At 28.9% G+C, this 19,809-nt stretch overlaps 3 protein-coding genes across 8 annotated transcripts; 1 reads left to right on the top strand and 2 right to left on the bottom strand.

Moving 5' to 3' along the window:
* Window positions 1-941: 941 nt before the first annotated feature.
* Window positions 942-2,959, bottom strand: LOC113862061. The gene has a single exon (XM_027495216.1). The coding sequence runs from the start codon at window positions 2,058-2,060 to the stop codon at window positions 942-944; it is 1,119 nt and encodes a 372-aa protein (XP_027351017.1). The 5' UTR covers window positions 2,061-2,959.
* Window positions 2,960-5,169: 2,210 nt separating this feature from the next.
* LOC113860589 (histone-lysine N-methyltransferase SUVR4-like) lies at window positions 5,170-16,165 on the top strand. 3 transcript variants are annotated; one of them, XM_027493000.1, is made up of 10 exons: window positions 5,170-5,400; window positions 7,830-8,142; window positions 8,439-8,850; window positions 10,201-11,096; window positions 12,475-12,746; window positions 13,412-13,478; window positions 13,606-13,656; window positions 14,175-14,301; window positions 15,484-15,595; window positions 15,752-16,141. In XM_027493000.1, exons 2-8 carry the CDS (start codon window positions 7,960-7,962, stop codon window positions 14,280-14,282), a joined length of 1,989 nt encoding a protein of 662 aa, XP_027348801.1. In that variant the 5' UTR covers window positions 5,170-5,400; window positions 7,830-7,959; the 3' UTR covers window positions 14,283-14,301; window positions 15,484-15,595; window positions 15,752-16,141. The 3 variants fall into 3 exon arrangements, with proteins under 3 accessions (XP_027348801.1, XP_027348803.1, XP_027348802.1); XM_027493002.1 differs by lacking the exon at window positions 7,830-8,142 and having other exon boundaries at window positions 15,752-16,165; XM_027493001.1 differs by lacking the exon at window positions 7,830-8,142 and having other exon boundaries at window positions 14,175-14,268; window positions 15,752-16,122.
* Window positions 16,166-17,964: 1,799 nt separating this feature from the next.
* On the bottom strand, window positions 17,965-19,809 carry LOC113860591 (peroxygenase 1-like). Of its 4 annotated transcripts, none has more exons than XM_027493008.1 (6): window positions 19,564-19,809; window positions 19,266-19,415; window positions 18,913-18,998; window positions 18,583-18,677; window positions 18,421-18,495; window positions 17,965-18,276 (listed from the first exon to the last, which is right to left on the bottom strand). In XM_027493008.1, the coding sequence occupies exons 1-6, from the start codon at window positions 19,673-19,675 to the stop codon at window positions 18,123-18,125; spliced, it is 672 nt and encodes a 223-aa protein (XP_027348809.1). In that variant the 5' UTR covers window positions 19,676-19,809; the 3' UTR covers window positions 17,965-18,122. The 4 variants fall into 4 exon arrangements, with proteins under 4 accessions (XP_027348809.1, XP_027348808.1, XP_027348810.1 ...); XM_027493007.1 differs by having other exon boundaries at window positions 18,370-18,495; XM_027493010.1 differs by having other exon boundaries at window positions 18,258-18,304; window positions 18,370-18,495.

Raw genomic sequence — 19,809 nt, forward strand, 5'->3', positions numbered from 1 at the left:
TTGTACAAACATTACGAGTGTGAATTGTACAAATTTGTTTTAAGCCGTAAACAAAATATATAATAATTTACAGTTTTCTAATAAAATTATGTGTATAAAACTGTAAATTATGCCTTAAATTAGTAAATTCACATCACATTATTCCATTTCATTTTATTTTAAAAATAATTGAACCGAGTGTGTAAATTAAAATAAATTATTTACATAAATAAACCTAGAAAATGAAAAATAATTTTAAGAAATGAAGTTTCTTAAATTATTAATTACTGATTTTTTCCCCAGCTATTTATTGATATAATAAATGGAGTTTCCTACCAAGTTGGACCAAAATGAAGTGGTCCAAAAAAAGGGGGATAAAATGAAAAAAAAAACAGAAAAGAAGATTTGTGGGTTACAGTTGTGAACAGATTGTGGATGTCACTGTCAATTTGGGTACATGTCCCAACATTAGGCCTCTGATTATTTTATTAGGAGAGCTAAAATACACTCTTTTGCGATAATTGTAGTGTTAGTTTTGCTATGTGCTATGTATAAATTGTGTATACCTCTGGAAGAAAATCATTATTGTAATTTTTCGTGAATTATTGGATTGTATCTCTAATGGATGTTATATGAATTGACATCAAAATTTCTATTTAGATTGAAATGGATAATATATAAATTTAATTGTGGTAATATTCAAGTATGAAAATAAAAGAAATAAGAAATAAATAGGAAATAAAAGAATAAAAAAATTGCATAATGTAGGTATGCAAAATCCGGTTGGGCGCGAACACAATCGATGGAATGTCAATATACAATGTCTTGAGTTGAAAAGAAAAACAGCTTAATTTTAATTTAATTATACATTAGCTCCCAAGGTTCAAGCCAAGCCATTCATTCGTTAATTATAATTTTATCTTAACGATTCTCCGCAATTAATTAATTAATTAATTAATTCCTCAAATATAGGAGTCATCGAAAGTGAGCTCAGACAAGCTTGTGAGACGACCCTTCCCTATCGCAACCCTCTTCTTACGGTTACCCGCGCCGCAAGTTATCGAAAACTCACACCCAAAGGCCGTCCCAAAACACGAAAACTTACGCCGCCCAGGCCGTGTCGGAGTTTGGCCCACGCGCTTCGGCGTTTGCATCAACTTCTTCCTTTCCTCATCGTAGTCTTCAAACGCCGGCGTAAGCTCCGCCCTCCACCGCTCCATCTTCATCTTCATCTCCGTGCCGTTGCTCTCCGACCACCCATCAATTGTCGAACTCTCCGCCGCGGACGGCGGAGCATGCGGCATGGGATACAATCCATTCGCTATCGCCGCCGCCACCACCGACGGCGACGGCCCCACGTCGGAATTACACAGCGACTCATCATTCAAAACATCACCCCGTTTTCGAAACCCCAATTCCGAATCACCGCCATCATAACCGTAACCGTACGCTTGCTTTCCAGCGCCATGATATGCATAATCATTAATTGTCGAATCATTTTTCTCGCTCTGACAACGTTGTAACGTCATAAGCTTGGAATCAACCTCGGAATCATCAAACTCCTCGAGCTTGGGATTCGATTTCTTCTTCTTATTATTGGATTCCATCATATCCCAAGAGGCACTAAGTTCAGAATAAATTGGCATGCTCCGCATGGTGCTGTCGAGGAGAGTAACGCCGACGTTGAGAATCCCTTGAGGGCGACCCGAGGGTCTTCGAATCTGAAGAGCAACGAAACGGAGTTTAGTGTTCCGGTGGTTGCAGTTGGAGGGTGGAAGGAGGTTGCTGACGAGGACGCCGACGGTGCCGATGAGGACGTCACGGAGCCACGTGGCGGTGTAGATTTCGACCATTACGACGGAGTTTTCGTTGTTGAGGAATTCGTCGTCGACGCGGAACACGAACTTCTCGTTCCACGTGGGATTGGTGTGGCCCACTTCGTCTATTTGCGTCGTTAATTTGCGTTCTGGGTGTACCCACGCCACCGCATACGCCTGAATTGATTTCGAAACTTGGGCCAGATCTTGGGCCGATATTACGTTCATTTCTAGGAGCTGACATGGCGATGAAACCGCCGCCATTGCGATGCAAACGAGGAGAGGTTACGGTGGTTATGGTTCGTGATACGGTGGTCACAACAACTCACCCTCCGGAAGCGCCAAAGCAGAGGTCTCTCTCTATGCACTTTCTTTGTGTCGGAAACGTAAACCTTTTATTTTGAGTCACGATTCTAGATTAAGCAGAAAGAGGTTATTACGTTATGATGTTGTTACAATCATGGTGATGAGTTATATGTTGCGATGTGTCTCAACTGCATTCATCTAAAGAATGCAGTAGGGGCTGCGTTGCGTTCATAACGACGCCAATGTGTTTGACAAATTGACACATTCTGATGTTCATTCCTTATGACACGATCGATTCCGTTAGCAGCCACCTGGTGCATCCATTTTGCATTCTACTTCAAACTCAATTTTGTTGATAGCAACAAATTTTTACTTCAGTTCGTCACCCAAATGGTAATTCAAATTGTGTGTCCAATACTGTATTCAAATTTATTTAGTTTGTGCAAATTTCAACCTGTAATAATAGTAAAACCCTAGAAGATGATGAGAGAGGGTTACTTCTAGGTTAAATGATATATTATTTATTATTATACGTCCATAATTTCATTATTTGGTCGTGATTATTTGCGTAATGTTTTCTATTTCCTTGAAATTCATGACACAAGAAACTTTCATATGCAATATATACCACTATTATATTACATTTAAATATTAATTCAGTCACATATACATGTATAACAAACTATAAAATTAAGATTTGTTCTCATGTTTTCTTATTGTTAGTTGAAATTATTTATTTATTCTTTAGTGAAATATTTAAGAAGAGGCAAATGTTATTCTCTTGTATAAAGATGATGATTGAATTTAAAATTATTAAATATTCTAAAAAGATACATGTGAAAGCAAAAGTTTATGCAATCGTTGATTGAAAAAAATAAAAGAAAAAATCAATTTAAAGTCTTAATCTTAAATGAAACAATTTGACTATAATCAGCAAAAATATGAAAATAATTTAAGTACTTATATGATATCTATAAATTTGAGAAAATATTTTACACTTTTTTAAATTTATGATTCCTTTAGTATCTTCAAATTAAAGAATATTAATTAATATTTTTTTAAATTAACAACTAATTTCACTGATTATTTGTTGACAATTGTTCTATATGTAAGTAAGGATAAAAAATCATTACAATTAAAAATGGTACAATAAATTTTATCAATAATTTAATGCATATATTTAATCTATATTAAGTTATGTATTGAATATATTTAAATTTTGAAAGTTTGTAAACACATTAACAACATCTTTCAATAATTAATACGATAAATAAATAAGAATTAATAATTTAATTTTGTTAATCTTATATTTTAATATTTACTAAAAAAATACTTATTGCATTAAAGATATAAATAAAATAAATATTTTTATAATATAAAATTATTATAATTAAAACTTAAAATTGAGTTAATATATTAACATTCTCTTTAATACAAAACTACGTAGAAATTTTAATATGCCATGCTAATCTCATTTCTCATTTTTTACTCTTTTATTTGTTTAAGAATTCAACTGGTCGTTGTAAATGTGTAGATACTTTATATATATATATATATATATATATATAAATAGAATCTTTTTATACATATGTAAATTTAAAAATTATTATACTAAATTTAAATATTTTATTTAACTTACATTTAATGAGTTATAATTTATTTAACTTTTTCAATATATATAATATTTTTTAAATAATAAGACTGTTAAAATCAATCATAAAGATTATATGTAACTAAATTGATAATATAATACAATCAAATGATACAAACAATTGTCATTATTATTTAAAATTGAGTTAATTTATTAAAAAATCATTAACATTAATTTAGCTAGTAAATATATTGAAAAAAAGAAAATAAAAATGATATATTATATATAATTATTATATATACATATATAGTATTTAGAAATAATATATATTAAAATATTTTTTAAAAAAAACCTACGAAAATATAGTTTAAAAATCATCATTACTATTTTTAGTATAAATATAGAAATTCAAAAGTATAAAAAAAAAAGTAAAATCTTTCAAATTTTTAATAATAATTTTTTAAAGAAAATTAAAAATTAAGAAAATAAAACTTATCAATGATAATTTTTAAAATAATATAACAAAATGTTTGAAAAGTAATAAAAATTGTTATTAGCGATTTTTTTTTAAATATCATAGTTTTGTAATTTTATAAAAGATATATTTTTATAAATTTAGAAAACTTAAAAAACTCATAATATATATTTGTTGAATTTTTATTAATAATTTTTTATATTATGAATAAGAATAAAGTAAAACATTAATGAAATCATTCTCTTTTACATTTCAACATATATATATATATATATATATATATTTATTAAGATTAAAATTGATTGAAAATATAAAAAAATATATTATCTTTTGTTGTAATTGTTATATTTTTACTCATATATTTATTAATTTTATTCTAAAATTTACAATTAAAATTGTTACTTAATTTTTTTATTTTGTATAGAATTTTTTTATTTTTATTTATAAAAAATATTTTAACTTTTAATTTTTAAATTAAAAATTTATTTTTAAATGTTTAATATCTTAAATTTATAATTATTAATATATTTAATTATTTAAATTTAATTTAAATTATTTAGTATCAGACGATAAAAATATTTGTTAAAATAAATTATATTTTAAAATTATATGACTTTATTAATTTTTTTATTTTAGTATATAATTTTTATTTATAAAATTTAATCAAAATAATTTTTAAAATATTTAATTATTAAATTATATGTATATTTATTTTAAAATATTTATGCGTTTTACAAACTACTAAACTAATTTTTAAATATAATTTTGAGATAAAAAAATGATTAAAAAGAATAAAGAATTGAAATCAAAATCATTAATAAGTGAAAGTACGTGAATTAAAAGTGTAAAATTTTAATTTTTTATGTTTTTATATTTAATTTTTAAATAATAGAAATTAACTTAAAAAATCGTATCTTGTAATGTATTTTTAATTGAGAAGTGAATAAAATAATATATTCTACTTGGATTCTTCTTCTATATATACCCGTGGATTATCTAGTAGATGAACTTTTGCAACAAACTGCCCCAATTCAAATCGACGACGATTCTGCTTTCGCTGTTCTCTCTCACTGCATACATAGTGTATACCTTTTAATTTCGTTACTGGAACCACCTCTTCGTTTCCAATAAAATTTCCGATCATCTGAACTCACATTCCTATTCGAAGCTGATCTCAGTGGTTAACGCTCAGGTCTGGGCTGTGAGGCTGGGATTCTGCGCTCTTTCTCCGGGTAAATAGCTGCTTAATTTTTCTTAGGGTTTGATTTAACTTCGACCTAAATTGAAAAGTACATCTAATTGATATAATTATCATCTTTAAGCCTACCATGGCCCCTGTTTGAAACTTTCAGTGTAATTCATCTGTCTAGTTGAAAGTATAGTTGTAGATTGTGGTATGTTTTACACTTGCGTTCGTTTAGGTTTTATCAGTGACGATTTTAAAAGAATTGATTGTGAAAGAATTAGTTTGTGTTTGGAATGTTATTTTCAGATTGAGTTAAGAAAAGTAAATTTTGTTTGATTGATGAAGCAGAATTGTTTTTATCCCCTGTTTCTTCCTTTAAGAAAGGAAACAAGAATACGAGGAGGGAAAGAAAATTTTAAATTTTGAATTGAAGAAAATATACTAAGAGATAAATTTTTAGATTTTTATTTGTAAGTAATTTTTTATCCTTAATTTTTAATTTTAGATTACATTATTTTTTCTTCACCACATTAGGTTGGTTTTCTTATATTAAAATATTTATTTTTTAGTTATTTTTAAAAATCTTGTTAATCGATAAGATACTGGTTAAGGAATTAATATTTTTTTTTTAATTGAAGTTTAAGTTGGACTGCATTGAAAATTAGGAAAGCAGGTGAATTTATTACATGTTTTGACAAAATATTTTCACTTTTGATTATTGAAAGTACTGTCTAACATTTGTCTTTTTTAATATTAATTTTTTGTTTTAAGTTTAATTTGATTTAAATTATAAATTTTGATATGTTGTATAAAATTAAAGTTTTCTTTTTTGAACTAATTGAATTTCACAATTCTTATAATCTTAATTTGAATTTTTTTAAAATTTTGATTTTTAACACATTTTTAACAAAAATAAAATTATTTTTCGTATTTTTTAATTTTACTTTATTTAATATGTTAAAATAATTATTATCAATAAAAAAACTCAACATAAATTTTATTTTAATTAATAATACTTATATGATGTACACAAAATTTACTAATTATTTTTATTTATATTTTGGTTCCTTTTTTTTTATTATTCAAACAAACCATTAAGCATTGTATGGTTGAAATGAAGGGAAGGAAATCAACGAAGGTTAATCCAGTCGGTAAGGACTGGATTTATATGCCACAAGGATGCGAGTGTAAATTCTAATGCCGATATGAGAACCTTATTAGTGAGTGATATGTAAATAACCTGTAAGCACTCTTTGAGTCTAAGGCATTTTCTAACCTTGGGAGTTAATAAGACCCAACTCACCTAAACTTTCTTGCGAAAAAAAAAAAAAATTGAAGGGAAGGGAGGAAAGAGGAGAAATTTTAATGGAGAGAAGAGATATCTTATTTGTTGCACAAGGAAAGGGGAGGATAATTGAATGACTTGATTATTATACAAGTTGAATGACTGAATGTGAATATTTAATTGAAGATAATTTTGTCCGATTAGTTTAAAAAATTTTCTCCTCTTCAAATCTTCTCACTTTTGAAAAGTTGTTAAAGTTGAATGAGGAGGGATTTTGACTCTTCTTCCATCCTTTCTTTCCTAGAAGTTTTAACTAAACATGAAAAGATTATACAAATTTTGCCTCTCCCCTTTTCTTCAACCATACTGATTAGTGTGGATTAAAGTTAAGTAGAATTTGAATTTTGATAAAATTAATTTTCAATTTTAATATATAACTAAGTACCCATAGTTTAAGGTTAAGTAGAGTTGATTTTGTGCCATAAATTAATCTGAATTACATAATGTTTATTGGATTGTTTTTTTTTTATTGAAAATTGCAAAAGTTAATTTTGCAACTTTAAAGCAACCAAGCCTTAGATGTAAAATTAGCTTCTGTAATTTTACGTTGCATAAAATTTTCTGAAAGTGGCAGTGGTCTCTGCTGTGAAGGAAGGAGAGAAAGAACAAAACATGGCAGAGAAAAAAAGAAGAGCAAGTGGTGGTAGTTTATAGCGTGAAGAGAGATTATGGAAGACATTTTTGCTAGAGTTGCAATTATTGTGCAAGTGTAAATTAATTTTTAAAAGAATAAATATGTGAGATAAATTATTATCTAGTTTTGGAAAGCTACAACTAACTTCAGGTAGCTTACTAAAGATTAACTTTTGAAATTTATAACTCTTTTTTTTATTTATTTATCAAACAATTTTACGGGATTATCAACTATCTTAATAACTTACAAACTCTTAAGTAATTTATAAGTTTTTGTTACTGAATACACTCATATAAAGTATAATGAATTGAAAGATCATCATAAAAATTGTTGGGTTTTGTTTGTGCTACGTTGTAAAGCTACTCAAGACAAAGATGAAGAACACAGTCCAGAAGTCTTCTCGTCGCTTGATCCGGCATCTATTGCCAGAGGTTTCAGCTTTCCTAATTTCATGCCCCGCCTCTAACTTTCTTTTTAATTCGTTGAACCTGCACAGGAAGAGGATTGATTTTTGGTCAAACAAAGTTCGATAAGTGAGTATTGTGGTAAAAGGTCATTTGGAGGAGCACGAAGTATTTTGTACAAGTGACTCATGTGATAGTGTTAGATTCAGGTGACACATTTTCATGGCCCCCAATCCAAGAGTTAATAAGGCTTTTAGCTTTACGAGGGCCTTGGGAATTTCTAATGAGGAGGTGAAGCCCGTGTTGATAAAGCTGTTAAGAATTTATGACGGAAACTGGGAACTTATTGAAGATGACAATTATCGGACACTTGTAGATGCATACATTGATTTTAAGGAAGATAAGGTTCTTCTAAGTACCTATTTTTTCCCTTTTTTAAATATGTTAAAACATATATTTTGATGCAGAAAAACATTTTATAAATTGCCTTTGTAAGTGATCTTTTGTTAATTTCTGTGTACCTATTGGCCTGCTGGGAAGATGAGAATTGACAAGTACATAGACCGTTATTAAATTGTCAATATTTGTGGTAGTATCATTGGAATCTCCTTCGATGAGATTCTTTCCCTTTTGTTTTTTCTTGTTTTTTTATTTCAGTACATTTTGAAAGTTAATGCTTTGTTATATTCTTATTCAAATAGGGAGTTGAAGGTAAGAGAAAAACTCATTCCAGTTGTGGGGTTGGAGATAAACCAAGAAGGAAACTGCTCTTGGCAGATGAAGAAGACCAGGCTTTATCACCCAATGACAACTCAAGCCAAATGTCATATGCAGAAGACAACAAAATATCACGGAAGACTTCTCAAATGAAAACCACTGAACCATCTCAAACAGTCATGGAAGATATTAAGCGCAAAACCAGTTCACAAGCATCACACACAAAGTTGAGTGAGGTAGAAAAGATCTCAAATTTACCTTGCGTGGCAGCTAAAGATAAAATATCATATCCTGAGAAAGCCTCATCAGCAGAGCCTTGTGGTCATTTTGAGAAAGAGTTTGTGAAGCCAAAAACTAAGAAACCTAGGTCCCAATTTACTTCAACAAATCGTAATGGTAATCATTCCAACTTTGGAGCACTGCCTAATTTTAATTATTTATGTACCTTTTTATATATTTGCATAAATTTTCCAAAAGACAAAAATATATTTTTATAGTCGCACTTTTGCAAAAAAATGATTCTAGTCCTTTATAAAAAGTTGGTTTAAATCTATGATTTTCTAAATTCCGCATTTTTTGCCCCTTTCATTAACATAATACTCCAAAAAATTGATATATGACACAAAATTTGATATATAGTAACGTCATAGTTAGCCATATTATTATTAAAGACAGAAAATGTTGAATATAGAAAAGTTTAAGAATTAAAAAAATTGAAGAGACTAAAATTAAAATCTTGCAAAAATGTAGATATCAAAATCATATTTAAATTTTTTGTAAAACATTTTTGAATTTGTATAGAGAAATCTTGAAATAAGGTTTTCATTAAATGAGATGATGTTTCATGTTTGGAAAACTTTAGGATAAATTACATTCACACTCTACAAAGTTTAACAAAATATTACTCAATTCCTTTTTTTTTTAAAAAAAACTTATACTAACTTTTCTTAATTTATATAATAAGATACTTGATAAAACAAACCTTTCCTATTTTTTTATGCTTGAGTCAAGAGAGGCTAAAATAATATGAAAAAGAGCAGGGTATGAGGTGATATTTTGTTAAATTTTAAGAGGCGTGAATGTGATTTGCTCAGAACCCCAGTTAAAACTTATTTGAACTCATGAAAAGTAATTTATAAATTCTTTTAAACTTATTTTAGTAATTTTTTTGTCAAGTTCATGAGTAAACAATTTTTTAAGCACTTATTCAATACACATGTATTGTATGATATAATCGATGTCATAAAGTTAACAATGAAACATGTTAAAATAAGTAAAAGAATATGTGTTATTAAGTTCTAAAAAAGAATTTATTGAAGTCATAAGATTAAGTAAGCTTGATAGAACTTCTCTTCCAGACATCATAATAAACACTTTCATGTATTAAGTTTTTATTTTATAAATGCTTAATTATGATAGCTTCAATCAAAAGTTGAGTGACTTTCATCCTCAAAGCAAACCTTCTTGTTTTTGGTCATTTTTTAAGAAATACTTAAAGTAAAAAATGAAGACAAATTTTTAATATTTTAGAATTATTGGTGAATAAAAAATAAAAATATTTTCTGAAATTAAACTAGTTCTTAATTATTGACAGAGTTCAGCAACATTAATTGATTCCTATAGCCAATTGCATGCAATGTAACAATGCTTGTTTGCTTTTGTTGTGCATGTTTTGAACTTGGTCAATCTTTCTGTCTCTCTTAATACAAACTGTTGTGTAGTTAAATTCTTGCTGATTTTCTTCAGGTTTATCTGGTGCTTCAAATGGAGATCTGTGTGTCAAATCTCTGTCAACTCAGGATCAGGATGTGCAAAGTAAAGATGTTGGATCATCATGCAACAATAATACCGCAGCATATAATGGAAATATTATGATTGGTTCTTCAGATAAGGGAGAAGTTAAAATATCTTTAAATTGCAACTCTGCCTTGGGACAACCCAACTTCTGTATTCCTAATTTGGATGTTGTTATGAGGTTCATGGACAAGAAGTATCTTAGCTCTTGCAACACTGTTGGGCCCCAACTTTCTATGGCGAAGCTATTAGATGACCTTTGCAGGAGTTATCTCAAGTTGGGATATCGAAAGATATCAAATTCCAAGCATGCCACGTCACAGCAATCTGTTAATCAAGGTGAAGGGAATTCCTTTCATTTTATCATTGACATAACAAAAGGGTCAGAAGAGGTGAAAATATCATTAATAGATGAATTTGGAAATGATGACTTGCCAAAGTTTAATTACATACCATGTAGTATAATATATCAAAGTGCTAGTGTAAATATTTCTTTGGCCCGGATTTCGGATGAGGGTTGCTGTTCTGATTGTTCAAACGACTGTCTTTCCTCGTCATTGCCTTGTGCATGTGCTCAGGAAACTGGTGGAGAGTTTGCTTACACACCACAAGGTTTGTTGAAAGAAGAATTTCTAACAGCTTGTATGTCTATGAAGAATGAACCTCAAGATCATCATTTGGTGTACTGTCAAGAGTGCCCATTGGAGAAGTCCAAGAATGAGTACATGCCCGAACGATGCAAAGGACATCTGGTTAGGAAGTTTATAAAGGAATGTTGGATGAAATGTGGATGTGGCATGCATTGCGGAAATCGGATAGTGCAACGAGGAATAAGGTGCAAATTACAAGTAAGTTGTACTTTTATGTATTAAAACTTACTTTTTTAATTGAGAACATTTTTAAGAGTTATTTCGAATCAGAATATTTTTAGGAGTTAGTCTCTTCATGCCTTGCGAGGTCTCTTACATTAAACTTTTTTTTTGTTATTTTTTAAAAATATTTTTTCTTTATTTTTATTTTATATTTAATTTGATTAAAATTTTAAATCTTAATATACTATATTAATATTAAGTTAAAGATATTTTTTTTTCTTAAAAAAAACTGAATTTTAAAATTATTTTAATTTGTATTAATCTTAATTTGAGTTTTTTATTTCTTTCTTAGAATATAATTCTTTATTAATATTAAAAATACTTTTTAAATTTTTTTATTAGATTTATATCAAGATTCTGGCTTGAGTCTTATTTAATTTATTCTTAAATATGCTTACAAATGACATACAAAAAATTATTCCTTTAATATATGCTTTTTGAAGATAATTTAGTATTAGTTGAGGATTTGTAAGAAGAAGTTATTGTTAAACTTGAATGATGAAAAACGATATTAGAATTTAAGAGTTTTTATTTGAATAAAAGTAAGACATTGTTTAACAAAAAATTAAAATGAGGGTCATGTGTTAAAAGTTAAAAGTAGAAATTATATTATATCACAAGTTTCCAGTTTTAAGTACTTGAGCTTAATTATATAAAATGATGGAAGAATTAATGAAGATGTTACTCACATAATATAATCTAGATGGTTAAAATGAAGAAAAACATTAAGAGTTATTTATAACCTTAAAGTACTTATTAAGCTAAAAGAAAAATTTTACTATATTGTAATACGATTAGTTATCCTATATAGTAGTGAATGTTGGACTTAAAAGAAACATGGAGAAAAAATGAGATTAGTAAAAATGAAATTATTAAGGTGAATGAGTGGACACACGAGAAAAATTAAAGTACAAAATGATAATATATGACATAATATTGGAATAGTACTAATAATGAAAATGATGATTGAAAATTGTCTTTGCTAGTTTTTTCATGTAAAGAGGAGACTTTTAAAGGCGCTGGTAGAAAAAATGAATTATATAACTCTTAGTTTGAAGGAGTTGCAGAAGACCTAAGAGAATTTTAGGCAAAGTTATTAAAAAAGATTTTTTAATTAATTAAATTTTTAAAAATTTTTTTTTTTTTTCAAGTTTAATAGCGTCATGTGATCTATAAACATTTTCATTCTTTTTTTGAGACTTATGTCTTAATATCTTGTTATTTGAGACTTAATTGACTTCCCCTTTTTTTTGTTACATCTGTATCCGTGTGAGTACTTTATCCTTGATGCTTATCAGTGGCACGTTCGTTGTATCTAATATTTGACGAGAACATTTTCATCCTTTCTTCTCAGGTGTTCTCAACTCGTGAAGGTAAAGGGTGGGGCCTTAGACCGCTAGAAGATTTACCAAAGGGAACTTTTGTATGTGAATATGTTGGTGAAATATTAACCAATATGGAGTTGTACGATAGGATTGTAAACAATAGTGGCACTGGCAATGACAGACATACATATCCTGTAACTCTTGATGCAGACTGGGGCTCAGAAGGGGTGTTAAAGGATGAGGAGGCGCTATGTTTAGATGCAACATATAATGGAAATGTTGGAAGATTCATCAATCATAGGTAAAGTTCATGAGTCAGTAAATGCTTCCATGTGCCAAAGTAATAACTTTTGAAATTCAACAGCAACATTTTCCAATTAAAATTGCTACTATCTTCTTTTTTTTGTTTTTCCACTTAAGGAATATAATTTATATTCCATATCAAAACTATTTTTTATTTCTTACTGTGACTTTTATTATTATTTCTCTTTTATTTTTTATAAAGTCTAGTTTGGGTAAGCTTGTACATAAGTAGTCATAAGTAAAAAAAAAATAATATAAAAAATGAATAAAATTTTTCTCATATATTAAAAACAACTTATACTCTTTAAATTTAAGAGAAATTAAATAAGAGAACTTTTAAAAAATTAAATAAACATAAGAATTTATTGATAACTTTATTCAAACTGGGTAGAATTAGGTGAGATAAGGGCACTTAACTAAGAAAATAGTTAAGAATATTGTTTTGAACTTCTAATAAATAGGTAAAAACAAAATTTTATTTCAAAAGTGGACAAATAAAAGATAGATTATTTGCTTGTTCAAAAAGATAAGATTTGCATCTTTAATGTTGAAGCATGTATAATTTTATGTTTCATTCTCTACTATTTGATTTATTTCTTTTCTTTTAAATGATCAAGCTAGAGGATAAAACCAATATAAATCATTCTTTGTTCATCATTCCAGATGCTATGATGCAAATCTCATAGATATTCCTGTTGAAGTGGAGACTCCCGATCATCACTATTATCATGTATTGATTAGTTGCTTTTATATATTCACATTATTCCTTTTGACCATATTAACTTGATTTTGTGTAAGACAATAAAAATGAACTTACGTCCATTTGTTTGGAACTGTGTTTTGTTCCTTCTGTGCAGCTTGCCTTCTTTACCAACAGGAAAGTGAGTGCATACGAGGAGTTGACATGGGTAAGTCAGTTGGACTAATAGAAGATGTGCTTTTGTGCGTTTGCTTTAGTTTATTTTGGTCCATAATAGCTTCATCAAAATATTGTTCAGAGTTTTTGGGAAATAAATATATTTTCCTTGTTATTGGGGACAAGTAGAGCTTGCTTTTGCATCTTGATAACAAACACGGTTTTCTAGTGTTGAGTCCTTAATACTTTAGCTACAGAAGCTCCGTGGTCTTTCATTCTGTATCTTTGACGCATGGATTATAAATGACTTGAAAAAAGAATACATGGGCTACTCCCATGTTTGATATACAAATTACATGTTATGAAAAAAAAAGGGACCTATTCTGAACCTTCCATATCCCCTTGTTTTTGGTTGAGGGTGGGATCATAGGGCTGTAAACATCTTAGATGGTAGTGTCGTAACCCTATGCTTAGTTACCTAATACAAGTACCTAAGCTACATCCTAGATGCCTATATGGGATGATGTACTAGACACCTGATTTTCCTCATATATGACAAATTATCTGCAGGATTATGGTATTGATTTTGACGATCACGACCATCCTATTAAAGCATTTCAGTGTCGTTGCGGAAGCGCCTTCTGCTGTGATAAGAAACGAAAAGGTTTACTCAAGTAGATCTTAGTCATGCTATAATGTAATTTAAATCTCTTCCTTGACATTCTGTAACTAATGCTTTTTCTTGTTATTCTTCCTTATTTAGTGATATAGTTTTAAATTAAAATTAGGAACAGATCAAATATTCACACTATCTATTTTTATTGTTTTAAGACTTTAGCCCCTTGGATAATGAGATTTCTTAACCATGTCAGCAATCGATGTAAATTGATGTTACTCTGTTCCTAATAAAATTTTGCATTATGAATGAAAGCTTTTGTATGATAAATCGAAACATAAATTATTTCTGTCTTCATTGTGAGAGTGCTAGGCATTTTTAGCATTTTTGATGAAAATTGGAGACCATACCATACCACCAATCACATCTTGGGCCCATTGGACAAAACTACAGAAAAAGGAGATGTAAAACATAAAATTCAAGCAAGGTGGATGAAATGGAAGAATGTTATCTGTGACAAATAATTAACAATCAAGCTTATAAGAAAATTTTACAACATAGCCATATGATCTATGATGTTTGAAGCTGAATGTAACAAGGATGAGAGTGTTGTGTTAGATGAGTAGACATACTAAACAAGATTAGGATTGACAGCGTTTGAAAAAAAAAATTGGGGTAGTTCGTATTGTAGAAAAAATGAAGCTTGCTTTAAATGGTTTGAGCATGTGTGGAGGACACCTCTAAAATCCCTCAAAAGTAGAGTAGATCAAATGGAGGGTATATAAATTGCTTAAGACTAAGGACAGAGAAAAATTATTGGTGAAACCATTAAGAAAGAATTAGAGGTCAATAGTTGTCTGTAGATATGATTTATGATAGAACATTTTAACATCATTTGATCCATGTAGCCAACTTTATTTGGTGGGAAAAGGCATAGTTGTTGTGGGAAAGAGGATAATGCATTGCACAGTTATGGTTTGGTGCTGACACTTTCCTTTGAATACAGAAGTTTCCTGGCGTCTGCTTGATTTTGGATAGGGGACTTCTTGTCAAAATTTTTTGAAAGCTCTGTTGATCCTATTTTTTCCTCTTTTTTCTTTGTTTTTAAATTTCTCTATTTGCCGTTAAATTCCTGATGCCCCAATTCTATATTCTGCTATGTGCTACCCTGATTACATTTAAATATAAAGCTCTGAGTTGTTGTTTCAACGAATATAAGAAGACTGAAGTTTCTGCCTGCATTTATGATGGTTCAACTTTTAGGGAAAGGAAGAATAGAAAATCAGGTTCATGTAAGAAGAGGAATGTCTTAACTCAGCCAATTGAAGCAATTCTGCGATCAGTACAGGAGACGGGAAACAATAAATTTCGTAAGGTATTCCCTGTTCTATTTTTATTAGTCTCTACACTACTTTAATTTTTTATTGTTTCCTAATGAAGCATCATCCTGTACATCTTGTTATCCCAAATTATCTATTTTAATTAGATGATAGACCTGACATTTTCTCTCTCAATGATGTCTTTTGTGAAGCAATCTTTGATCGTCGCGGTGCCTGCGCTCAGGATTCCATTGCTTACAAACTATTCATCTTTTGGGGAAGCAACTATATTACTGAAAATGGGAACTAAAAACCTCAGGTGTCTTAGTTGTACGGGAGGAGTAGTTTAAACTTCTATTGTTAATTGCCTGCAATAGTTTTACTTTAATTGTTGATTGTCTGCATTTATTTGCAGAAAGTTGATAAATAATTTTCAAGTGGTTCATTATTTTTCTTTTTTGTTAGGGCAAAGTAGGGAGGAACAAATTTATGATACAAAGATTGGTTTTCTTTATTGTTGTATAATCCGAATTCCTGGAATAAACTTTTTCAGGAAGTTTTGAAATATGAGATTCTGTTGTATCCAAAAAGTTTATTTGATTTGAAAAAATATACTAACATTTTCCTTATATTATGCGAGCAATTTCAAATTCAGTTTTGTTAACATCTACCTTTAATTTTAAGTAAAATTTATAAAGCAAAATGAATTTTAGATATTGTATTATTGATAAAAAAAATTAATATAGAGATGGAAGTTTTAAATTTGAAGAAAAGATTATAAAAATAAATTATAGGAATCAAGATACTTCTCATGTTACAATGTTTTATATTATTTTTTATCAAATTTAATTTAATTGTTTAAAAAAGATCAATATTTTTTAAAAATTAATCAAATACGATATTGAAACATTTTCAAGAAATATTATATAACATTCTCAATAAACAGAATATTTAAGAAACATAATTTAAAAAATTTTGTATATTAAATACTTTCTTAAATTTAATGTAGAAAGGTTTCATGCTCAAATTAAATAAAAATTTATTGAAATTAAAAATCTTTAAAATACTCATCCTCAAGAGTGAAAAGTTAAATCTATAATATAAAAGTGTGTTTTTTTTTTTAAATATAACTGCAAATATATATTTTTCGCTTTATTCTTTATTTTCAAATATTTTTACAAGAAATAGTGAGAACATATTTTTTATTATTTTCGTTATTTGTTATAATAGCTTCCCTTAGTAGATGACCTTTTTTTTTTTCTTCTGTCAAGTTTCTCTCTATATATATTATTGTTTTTAGGCTCTTTCTTTCTGTCACGATTTTTCTTTGTGTCATATACATTCTTTTCTTTCATATCCACTATTCAATGCATCTTATATAAATAAAAGAAGTAGAAGATTTATGCTGAAAATCACAATAAATAAGACTCAAAAGTTTGTTCAAAAGTTATAAACTAAAAAAAAATAGAAGGTCCGGAGTTGCAAAGTTATATAAAAAGAAGATAATGTCATACTCCCTTTTTAAGGTTTACTTTAAGCAATCCCCTTTTCTTCAAACAAGATAGTAGTTTTACTAATTATGGAAGCAGGCCTTTCTTAGCGGGACTAGAAACAATTCATTTTCTTTGGATTTGCATTTGAATGGAATGCAAAGATATACAAAGCATTGCCATTGTTTAAATTCGGGGTACAGGGGAAGGAAGGAGGATCGGGAGACTGAAAACTTGAAAATGGCGTTGAGATAAAAATTATCAACTACAAAATTCACCCACGTCAGAATTTGAAGATTCAAAAAATATTTAAACCATCATATATTATATAGTTATGAGTAGGAATAAAAATAAGCCAAAATATTCGATAGAAGCTTACAATTTAACTTTTTAAAACCTTAGCTTGATTTAACCTATTTAATTAATAAATTTAATTTATTTTTTTAAAATTTAATTAATTAAATAAATCATACTTAAACTTAAATAAATTCTATTAAATATATTAAAATAATTTATTTAAAACTCATAAATTATAGTAATATATTAAATAAATTAAATTTTAAAATAAATATCATGATTGTTTTATTAAAATTAAAGAGTATCTATATTATATACTCTTCAAGAGAAAAAAATTTTATTTGTTAACATCTTTTGTATATATATTACATTTATAACACTGATTGTTTCAATTATATTTATTGTTAGTTCATCTCATTTATCATCATTTTCTGTACTTGTTTATATTATATCATATGTAACTTTTTTTATCACAGAATAAGTCATTAAAAAGACTAATAAGTCAAATCAGACATTTAAAATTTATAATAAGTCATGCTTAAATTTCAGAATTGTTCAATAGGTTAGTCATAATAATAATATACAGCAAAAGTAATAATATAATAATAATGGTATTACAAATTAGTGAAAAAAAAAAAGGAATGTAATTTGCTAATTTTATTTGCTCTTTCAACTGCTCAAGCAATGGAAGCACAATCATTTAGGTGAACTAAAGTTTAGTAAAGCACTTAACTAGAAACAGTAATAAAAATTCTTATCGAAACACTGAATATTGATAGGGAATTAACTAAAGCTCTCAAGCCATCTTTCCAGTAGTGCCCTTGCGTACTTTAGCACAATACTCAAATAAGCTTCCATCAAAGCAACGCCTCACAGCTTCTTTTGACAGATAACCTTCTTCATCTCTTGCTAGAACATACAGAACTCCCCACTCAAATTTACTAGCAATCCTGCAATTGGGTTAAAGACATTTACTCACTTTTAGTTGGCATTCTCAACATGTAGGATAATTGTGTACAAAATGTAGGAGGAAAAGATAGTACCATCCAAAGAAGTCATATGTAACACTGTTTCCTTGAGTCATGTGCCAAAGCTCCCTTAATGACAATTTATCAGGAACCTCACGAGCGTACTTACTGAACATGATTTCCAAATTTGCTGGGATGAACCTGCAATGTTGTTTTATAGCCATAGCACTTGATGTTACTATTCACCAAAGCAAGTATCAATAGCTCATTCTTCTTAATTTTACTTACCTTCCCTCTGTGTCATAGGTACCACTGTCACTCCCATGCTTTGCCTTGTGTATGTTTTGTATGTAAATTGGCAAGAAAGGTGAAGGTAGCCATGTCTGTGTTAAAAGTCAGAACATGGAACTAGTAAGTGGGAGTACTTTTGGTAAGGTAAATCGAATAAGACAAAGTTTGGATAAATTTGTCAAAAACATTTATAAGAGAAGAAAATAATAAAGTATAAATGAATTAAATTTTGAAAAGTAATTATTTTCTTCTCCTACAGTACTCGTTGAAAAAATTATTCCAAGTTTGACCTATATCTAAGTCAGTTTCATGTTAAAAGTGTCTCACAGGAAGAGTAGGATAACTCAGAGCTGCATTAATGAAGATCGAGAATATGAAGGAAAGAATCATGTTGAAACCAAGAGCTTGGAATCCTGCAAAATTATGAAAACAACAGTGAAAGGTGTTTCCTTCATATTAAAAAAACCATACAAAATGAAAAATTTAGAACATATTTATTTACTTTTTAAAAACAGTTTGTAGTTTCTAAAAATAAATAGTAGTTTACCCAGAAGTAATAATAATAATAAGAATCTATATTCTATAATAATACATTTCAATTATAAAAAAAAACAAAGACTGAAGAGTTTTCAGATCAGAAAGATAAACATACAAACAAAAACAAACAAGATTCAAAGTACCTTTATATGTCTCCCACGGGTACACGATACCATCATTGTCAATGTCAAAGAAGGAAACATGCTGCTGAAGCACGGACATGTTATTGTGTTTGTGACCCCAAGTGCCATTGACATTCTCTGTATCAGGGGCACTCAAAGCTCGAGGCAAATCTAAAAAAAAGAAAAAGACCAACCCACAACCCACAAATTCAAGCGTCAAATTTGATCAAAACACATTAAAATTCCCTCCTTTGGGGTCCTTAAAGTAATTTAAAAAAGCGAACTTGAAAGAAAAACAAGAAGAGAAATGGTAGATTACAGGGTTTGGGGATCTTGGTGTCCAAGTGCAAAGGAACCTTTCTCTCAGCAGTTATTGGTGCCTTATCAGCTACCGTTGCCATGGCTTCATTGGTTGCTTCCACTGTTGCCATCACCAAAATCTCGTTCAACGAAGGTTTTTTGTGCGTTATGGAGAAGCTAGTTTGTGCTATGTGGAAGGTGGTAGATGCTGAATAATAGGGAAGAACGAACACAAACACAAGACGCTAACAGTAACAGATTCCTA

Source organism: Abrus precatorius, unplaced genomic scaffold, assembly GCF_003935025.1.
Source record: "Abrus precatorius isolate BTA unplaced genomic scaffold, Abrus_2018 Scaffold3, whole genome shotgun sequence".
NCBI lineage: Eukaryota > Viridiplantae > Streptophyta > Magnoliopsida > Fabales > Fabaceae > Abrus > Abrus precatorius.

What these genes read in the sequence shown, in the direction of transcription:
- LOC113862061 (XM_027495216.1), bottom strand. Translation starts at nt 2,060, where the DNA reads ATGGCGGCGGTTTCATCGCCATGTCAGCTCCTAGAAATGAACGTAATA.
- LOC113860589 (XM_027493000.1), top strand. Translation starts at nt 7,960, where the DNA reads ATGGCCCCCAATCCAAGAGTTAATAAGGCTTTTAGCTTTACGAGGGCC. An exon ending in GGAAGATTCATCAATCATAG is followed by an intron (nt 12,747 to 13,411) that starts GTAAAGTTCATG and finishes TCATCATTCCAG; the next exon opens with ATGCTATGATGCAAATCTCA. An exon ending in CATACGAGGAGTTGACATGG is followed by an intron (nt 13,657 to 14,174) that starts GTAAGTCAGTTG and finishes AATTATCTGCAG; the next exon opens with GATTATGGTATTGATTTTGA.
- LOC113860591 (XM_027493007.1), bottom strand. Translation starts at nt 19,675, where the DNA reads ATGGCAACAGTGGAAGCAACCAATGAAGCCATGGCAACGGTAGCTGAT. An exon ending in TGAGTTATCCTACTCTTCCT is followed by an intron (nt 18,678 to 18,912) that starts GTGAGACACTTT and finishes CTTTTAACACAG; the next exon opens with ACATGGCTACCTTCACCTTT. An exon ending in ACATATGACTTCTTTGGATG is followed by an intron (nt 18,277 to 18,369) that starts GTACTATCTTTT and finishes ACCCAATTGCAG; the next exon opens with GATTGCTAGTAAATTTGAGT.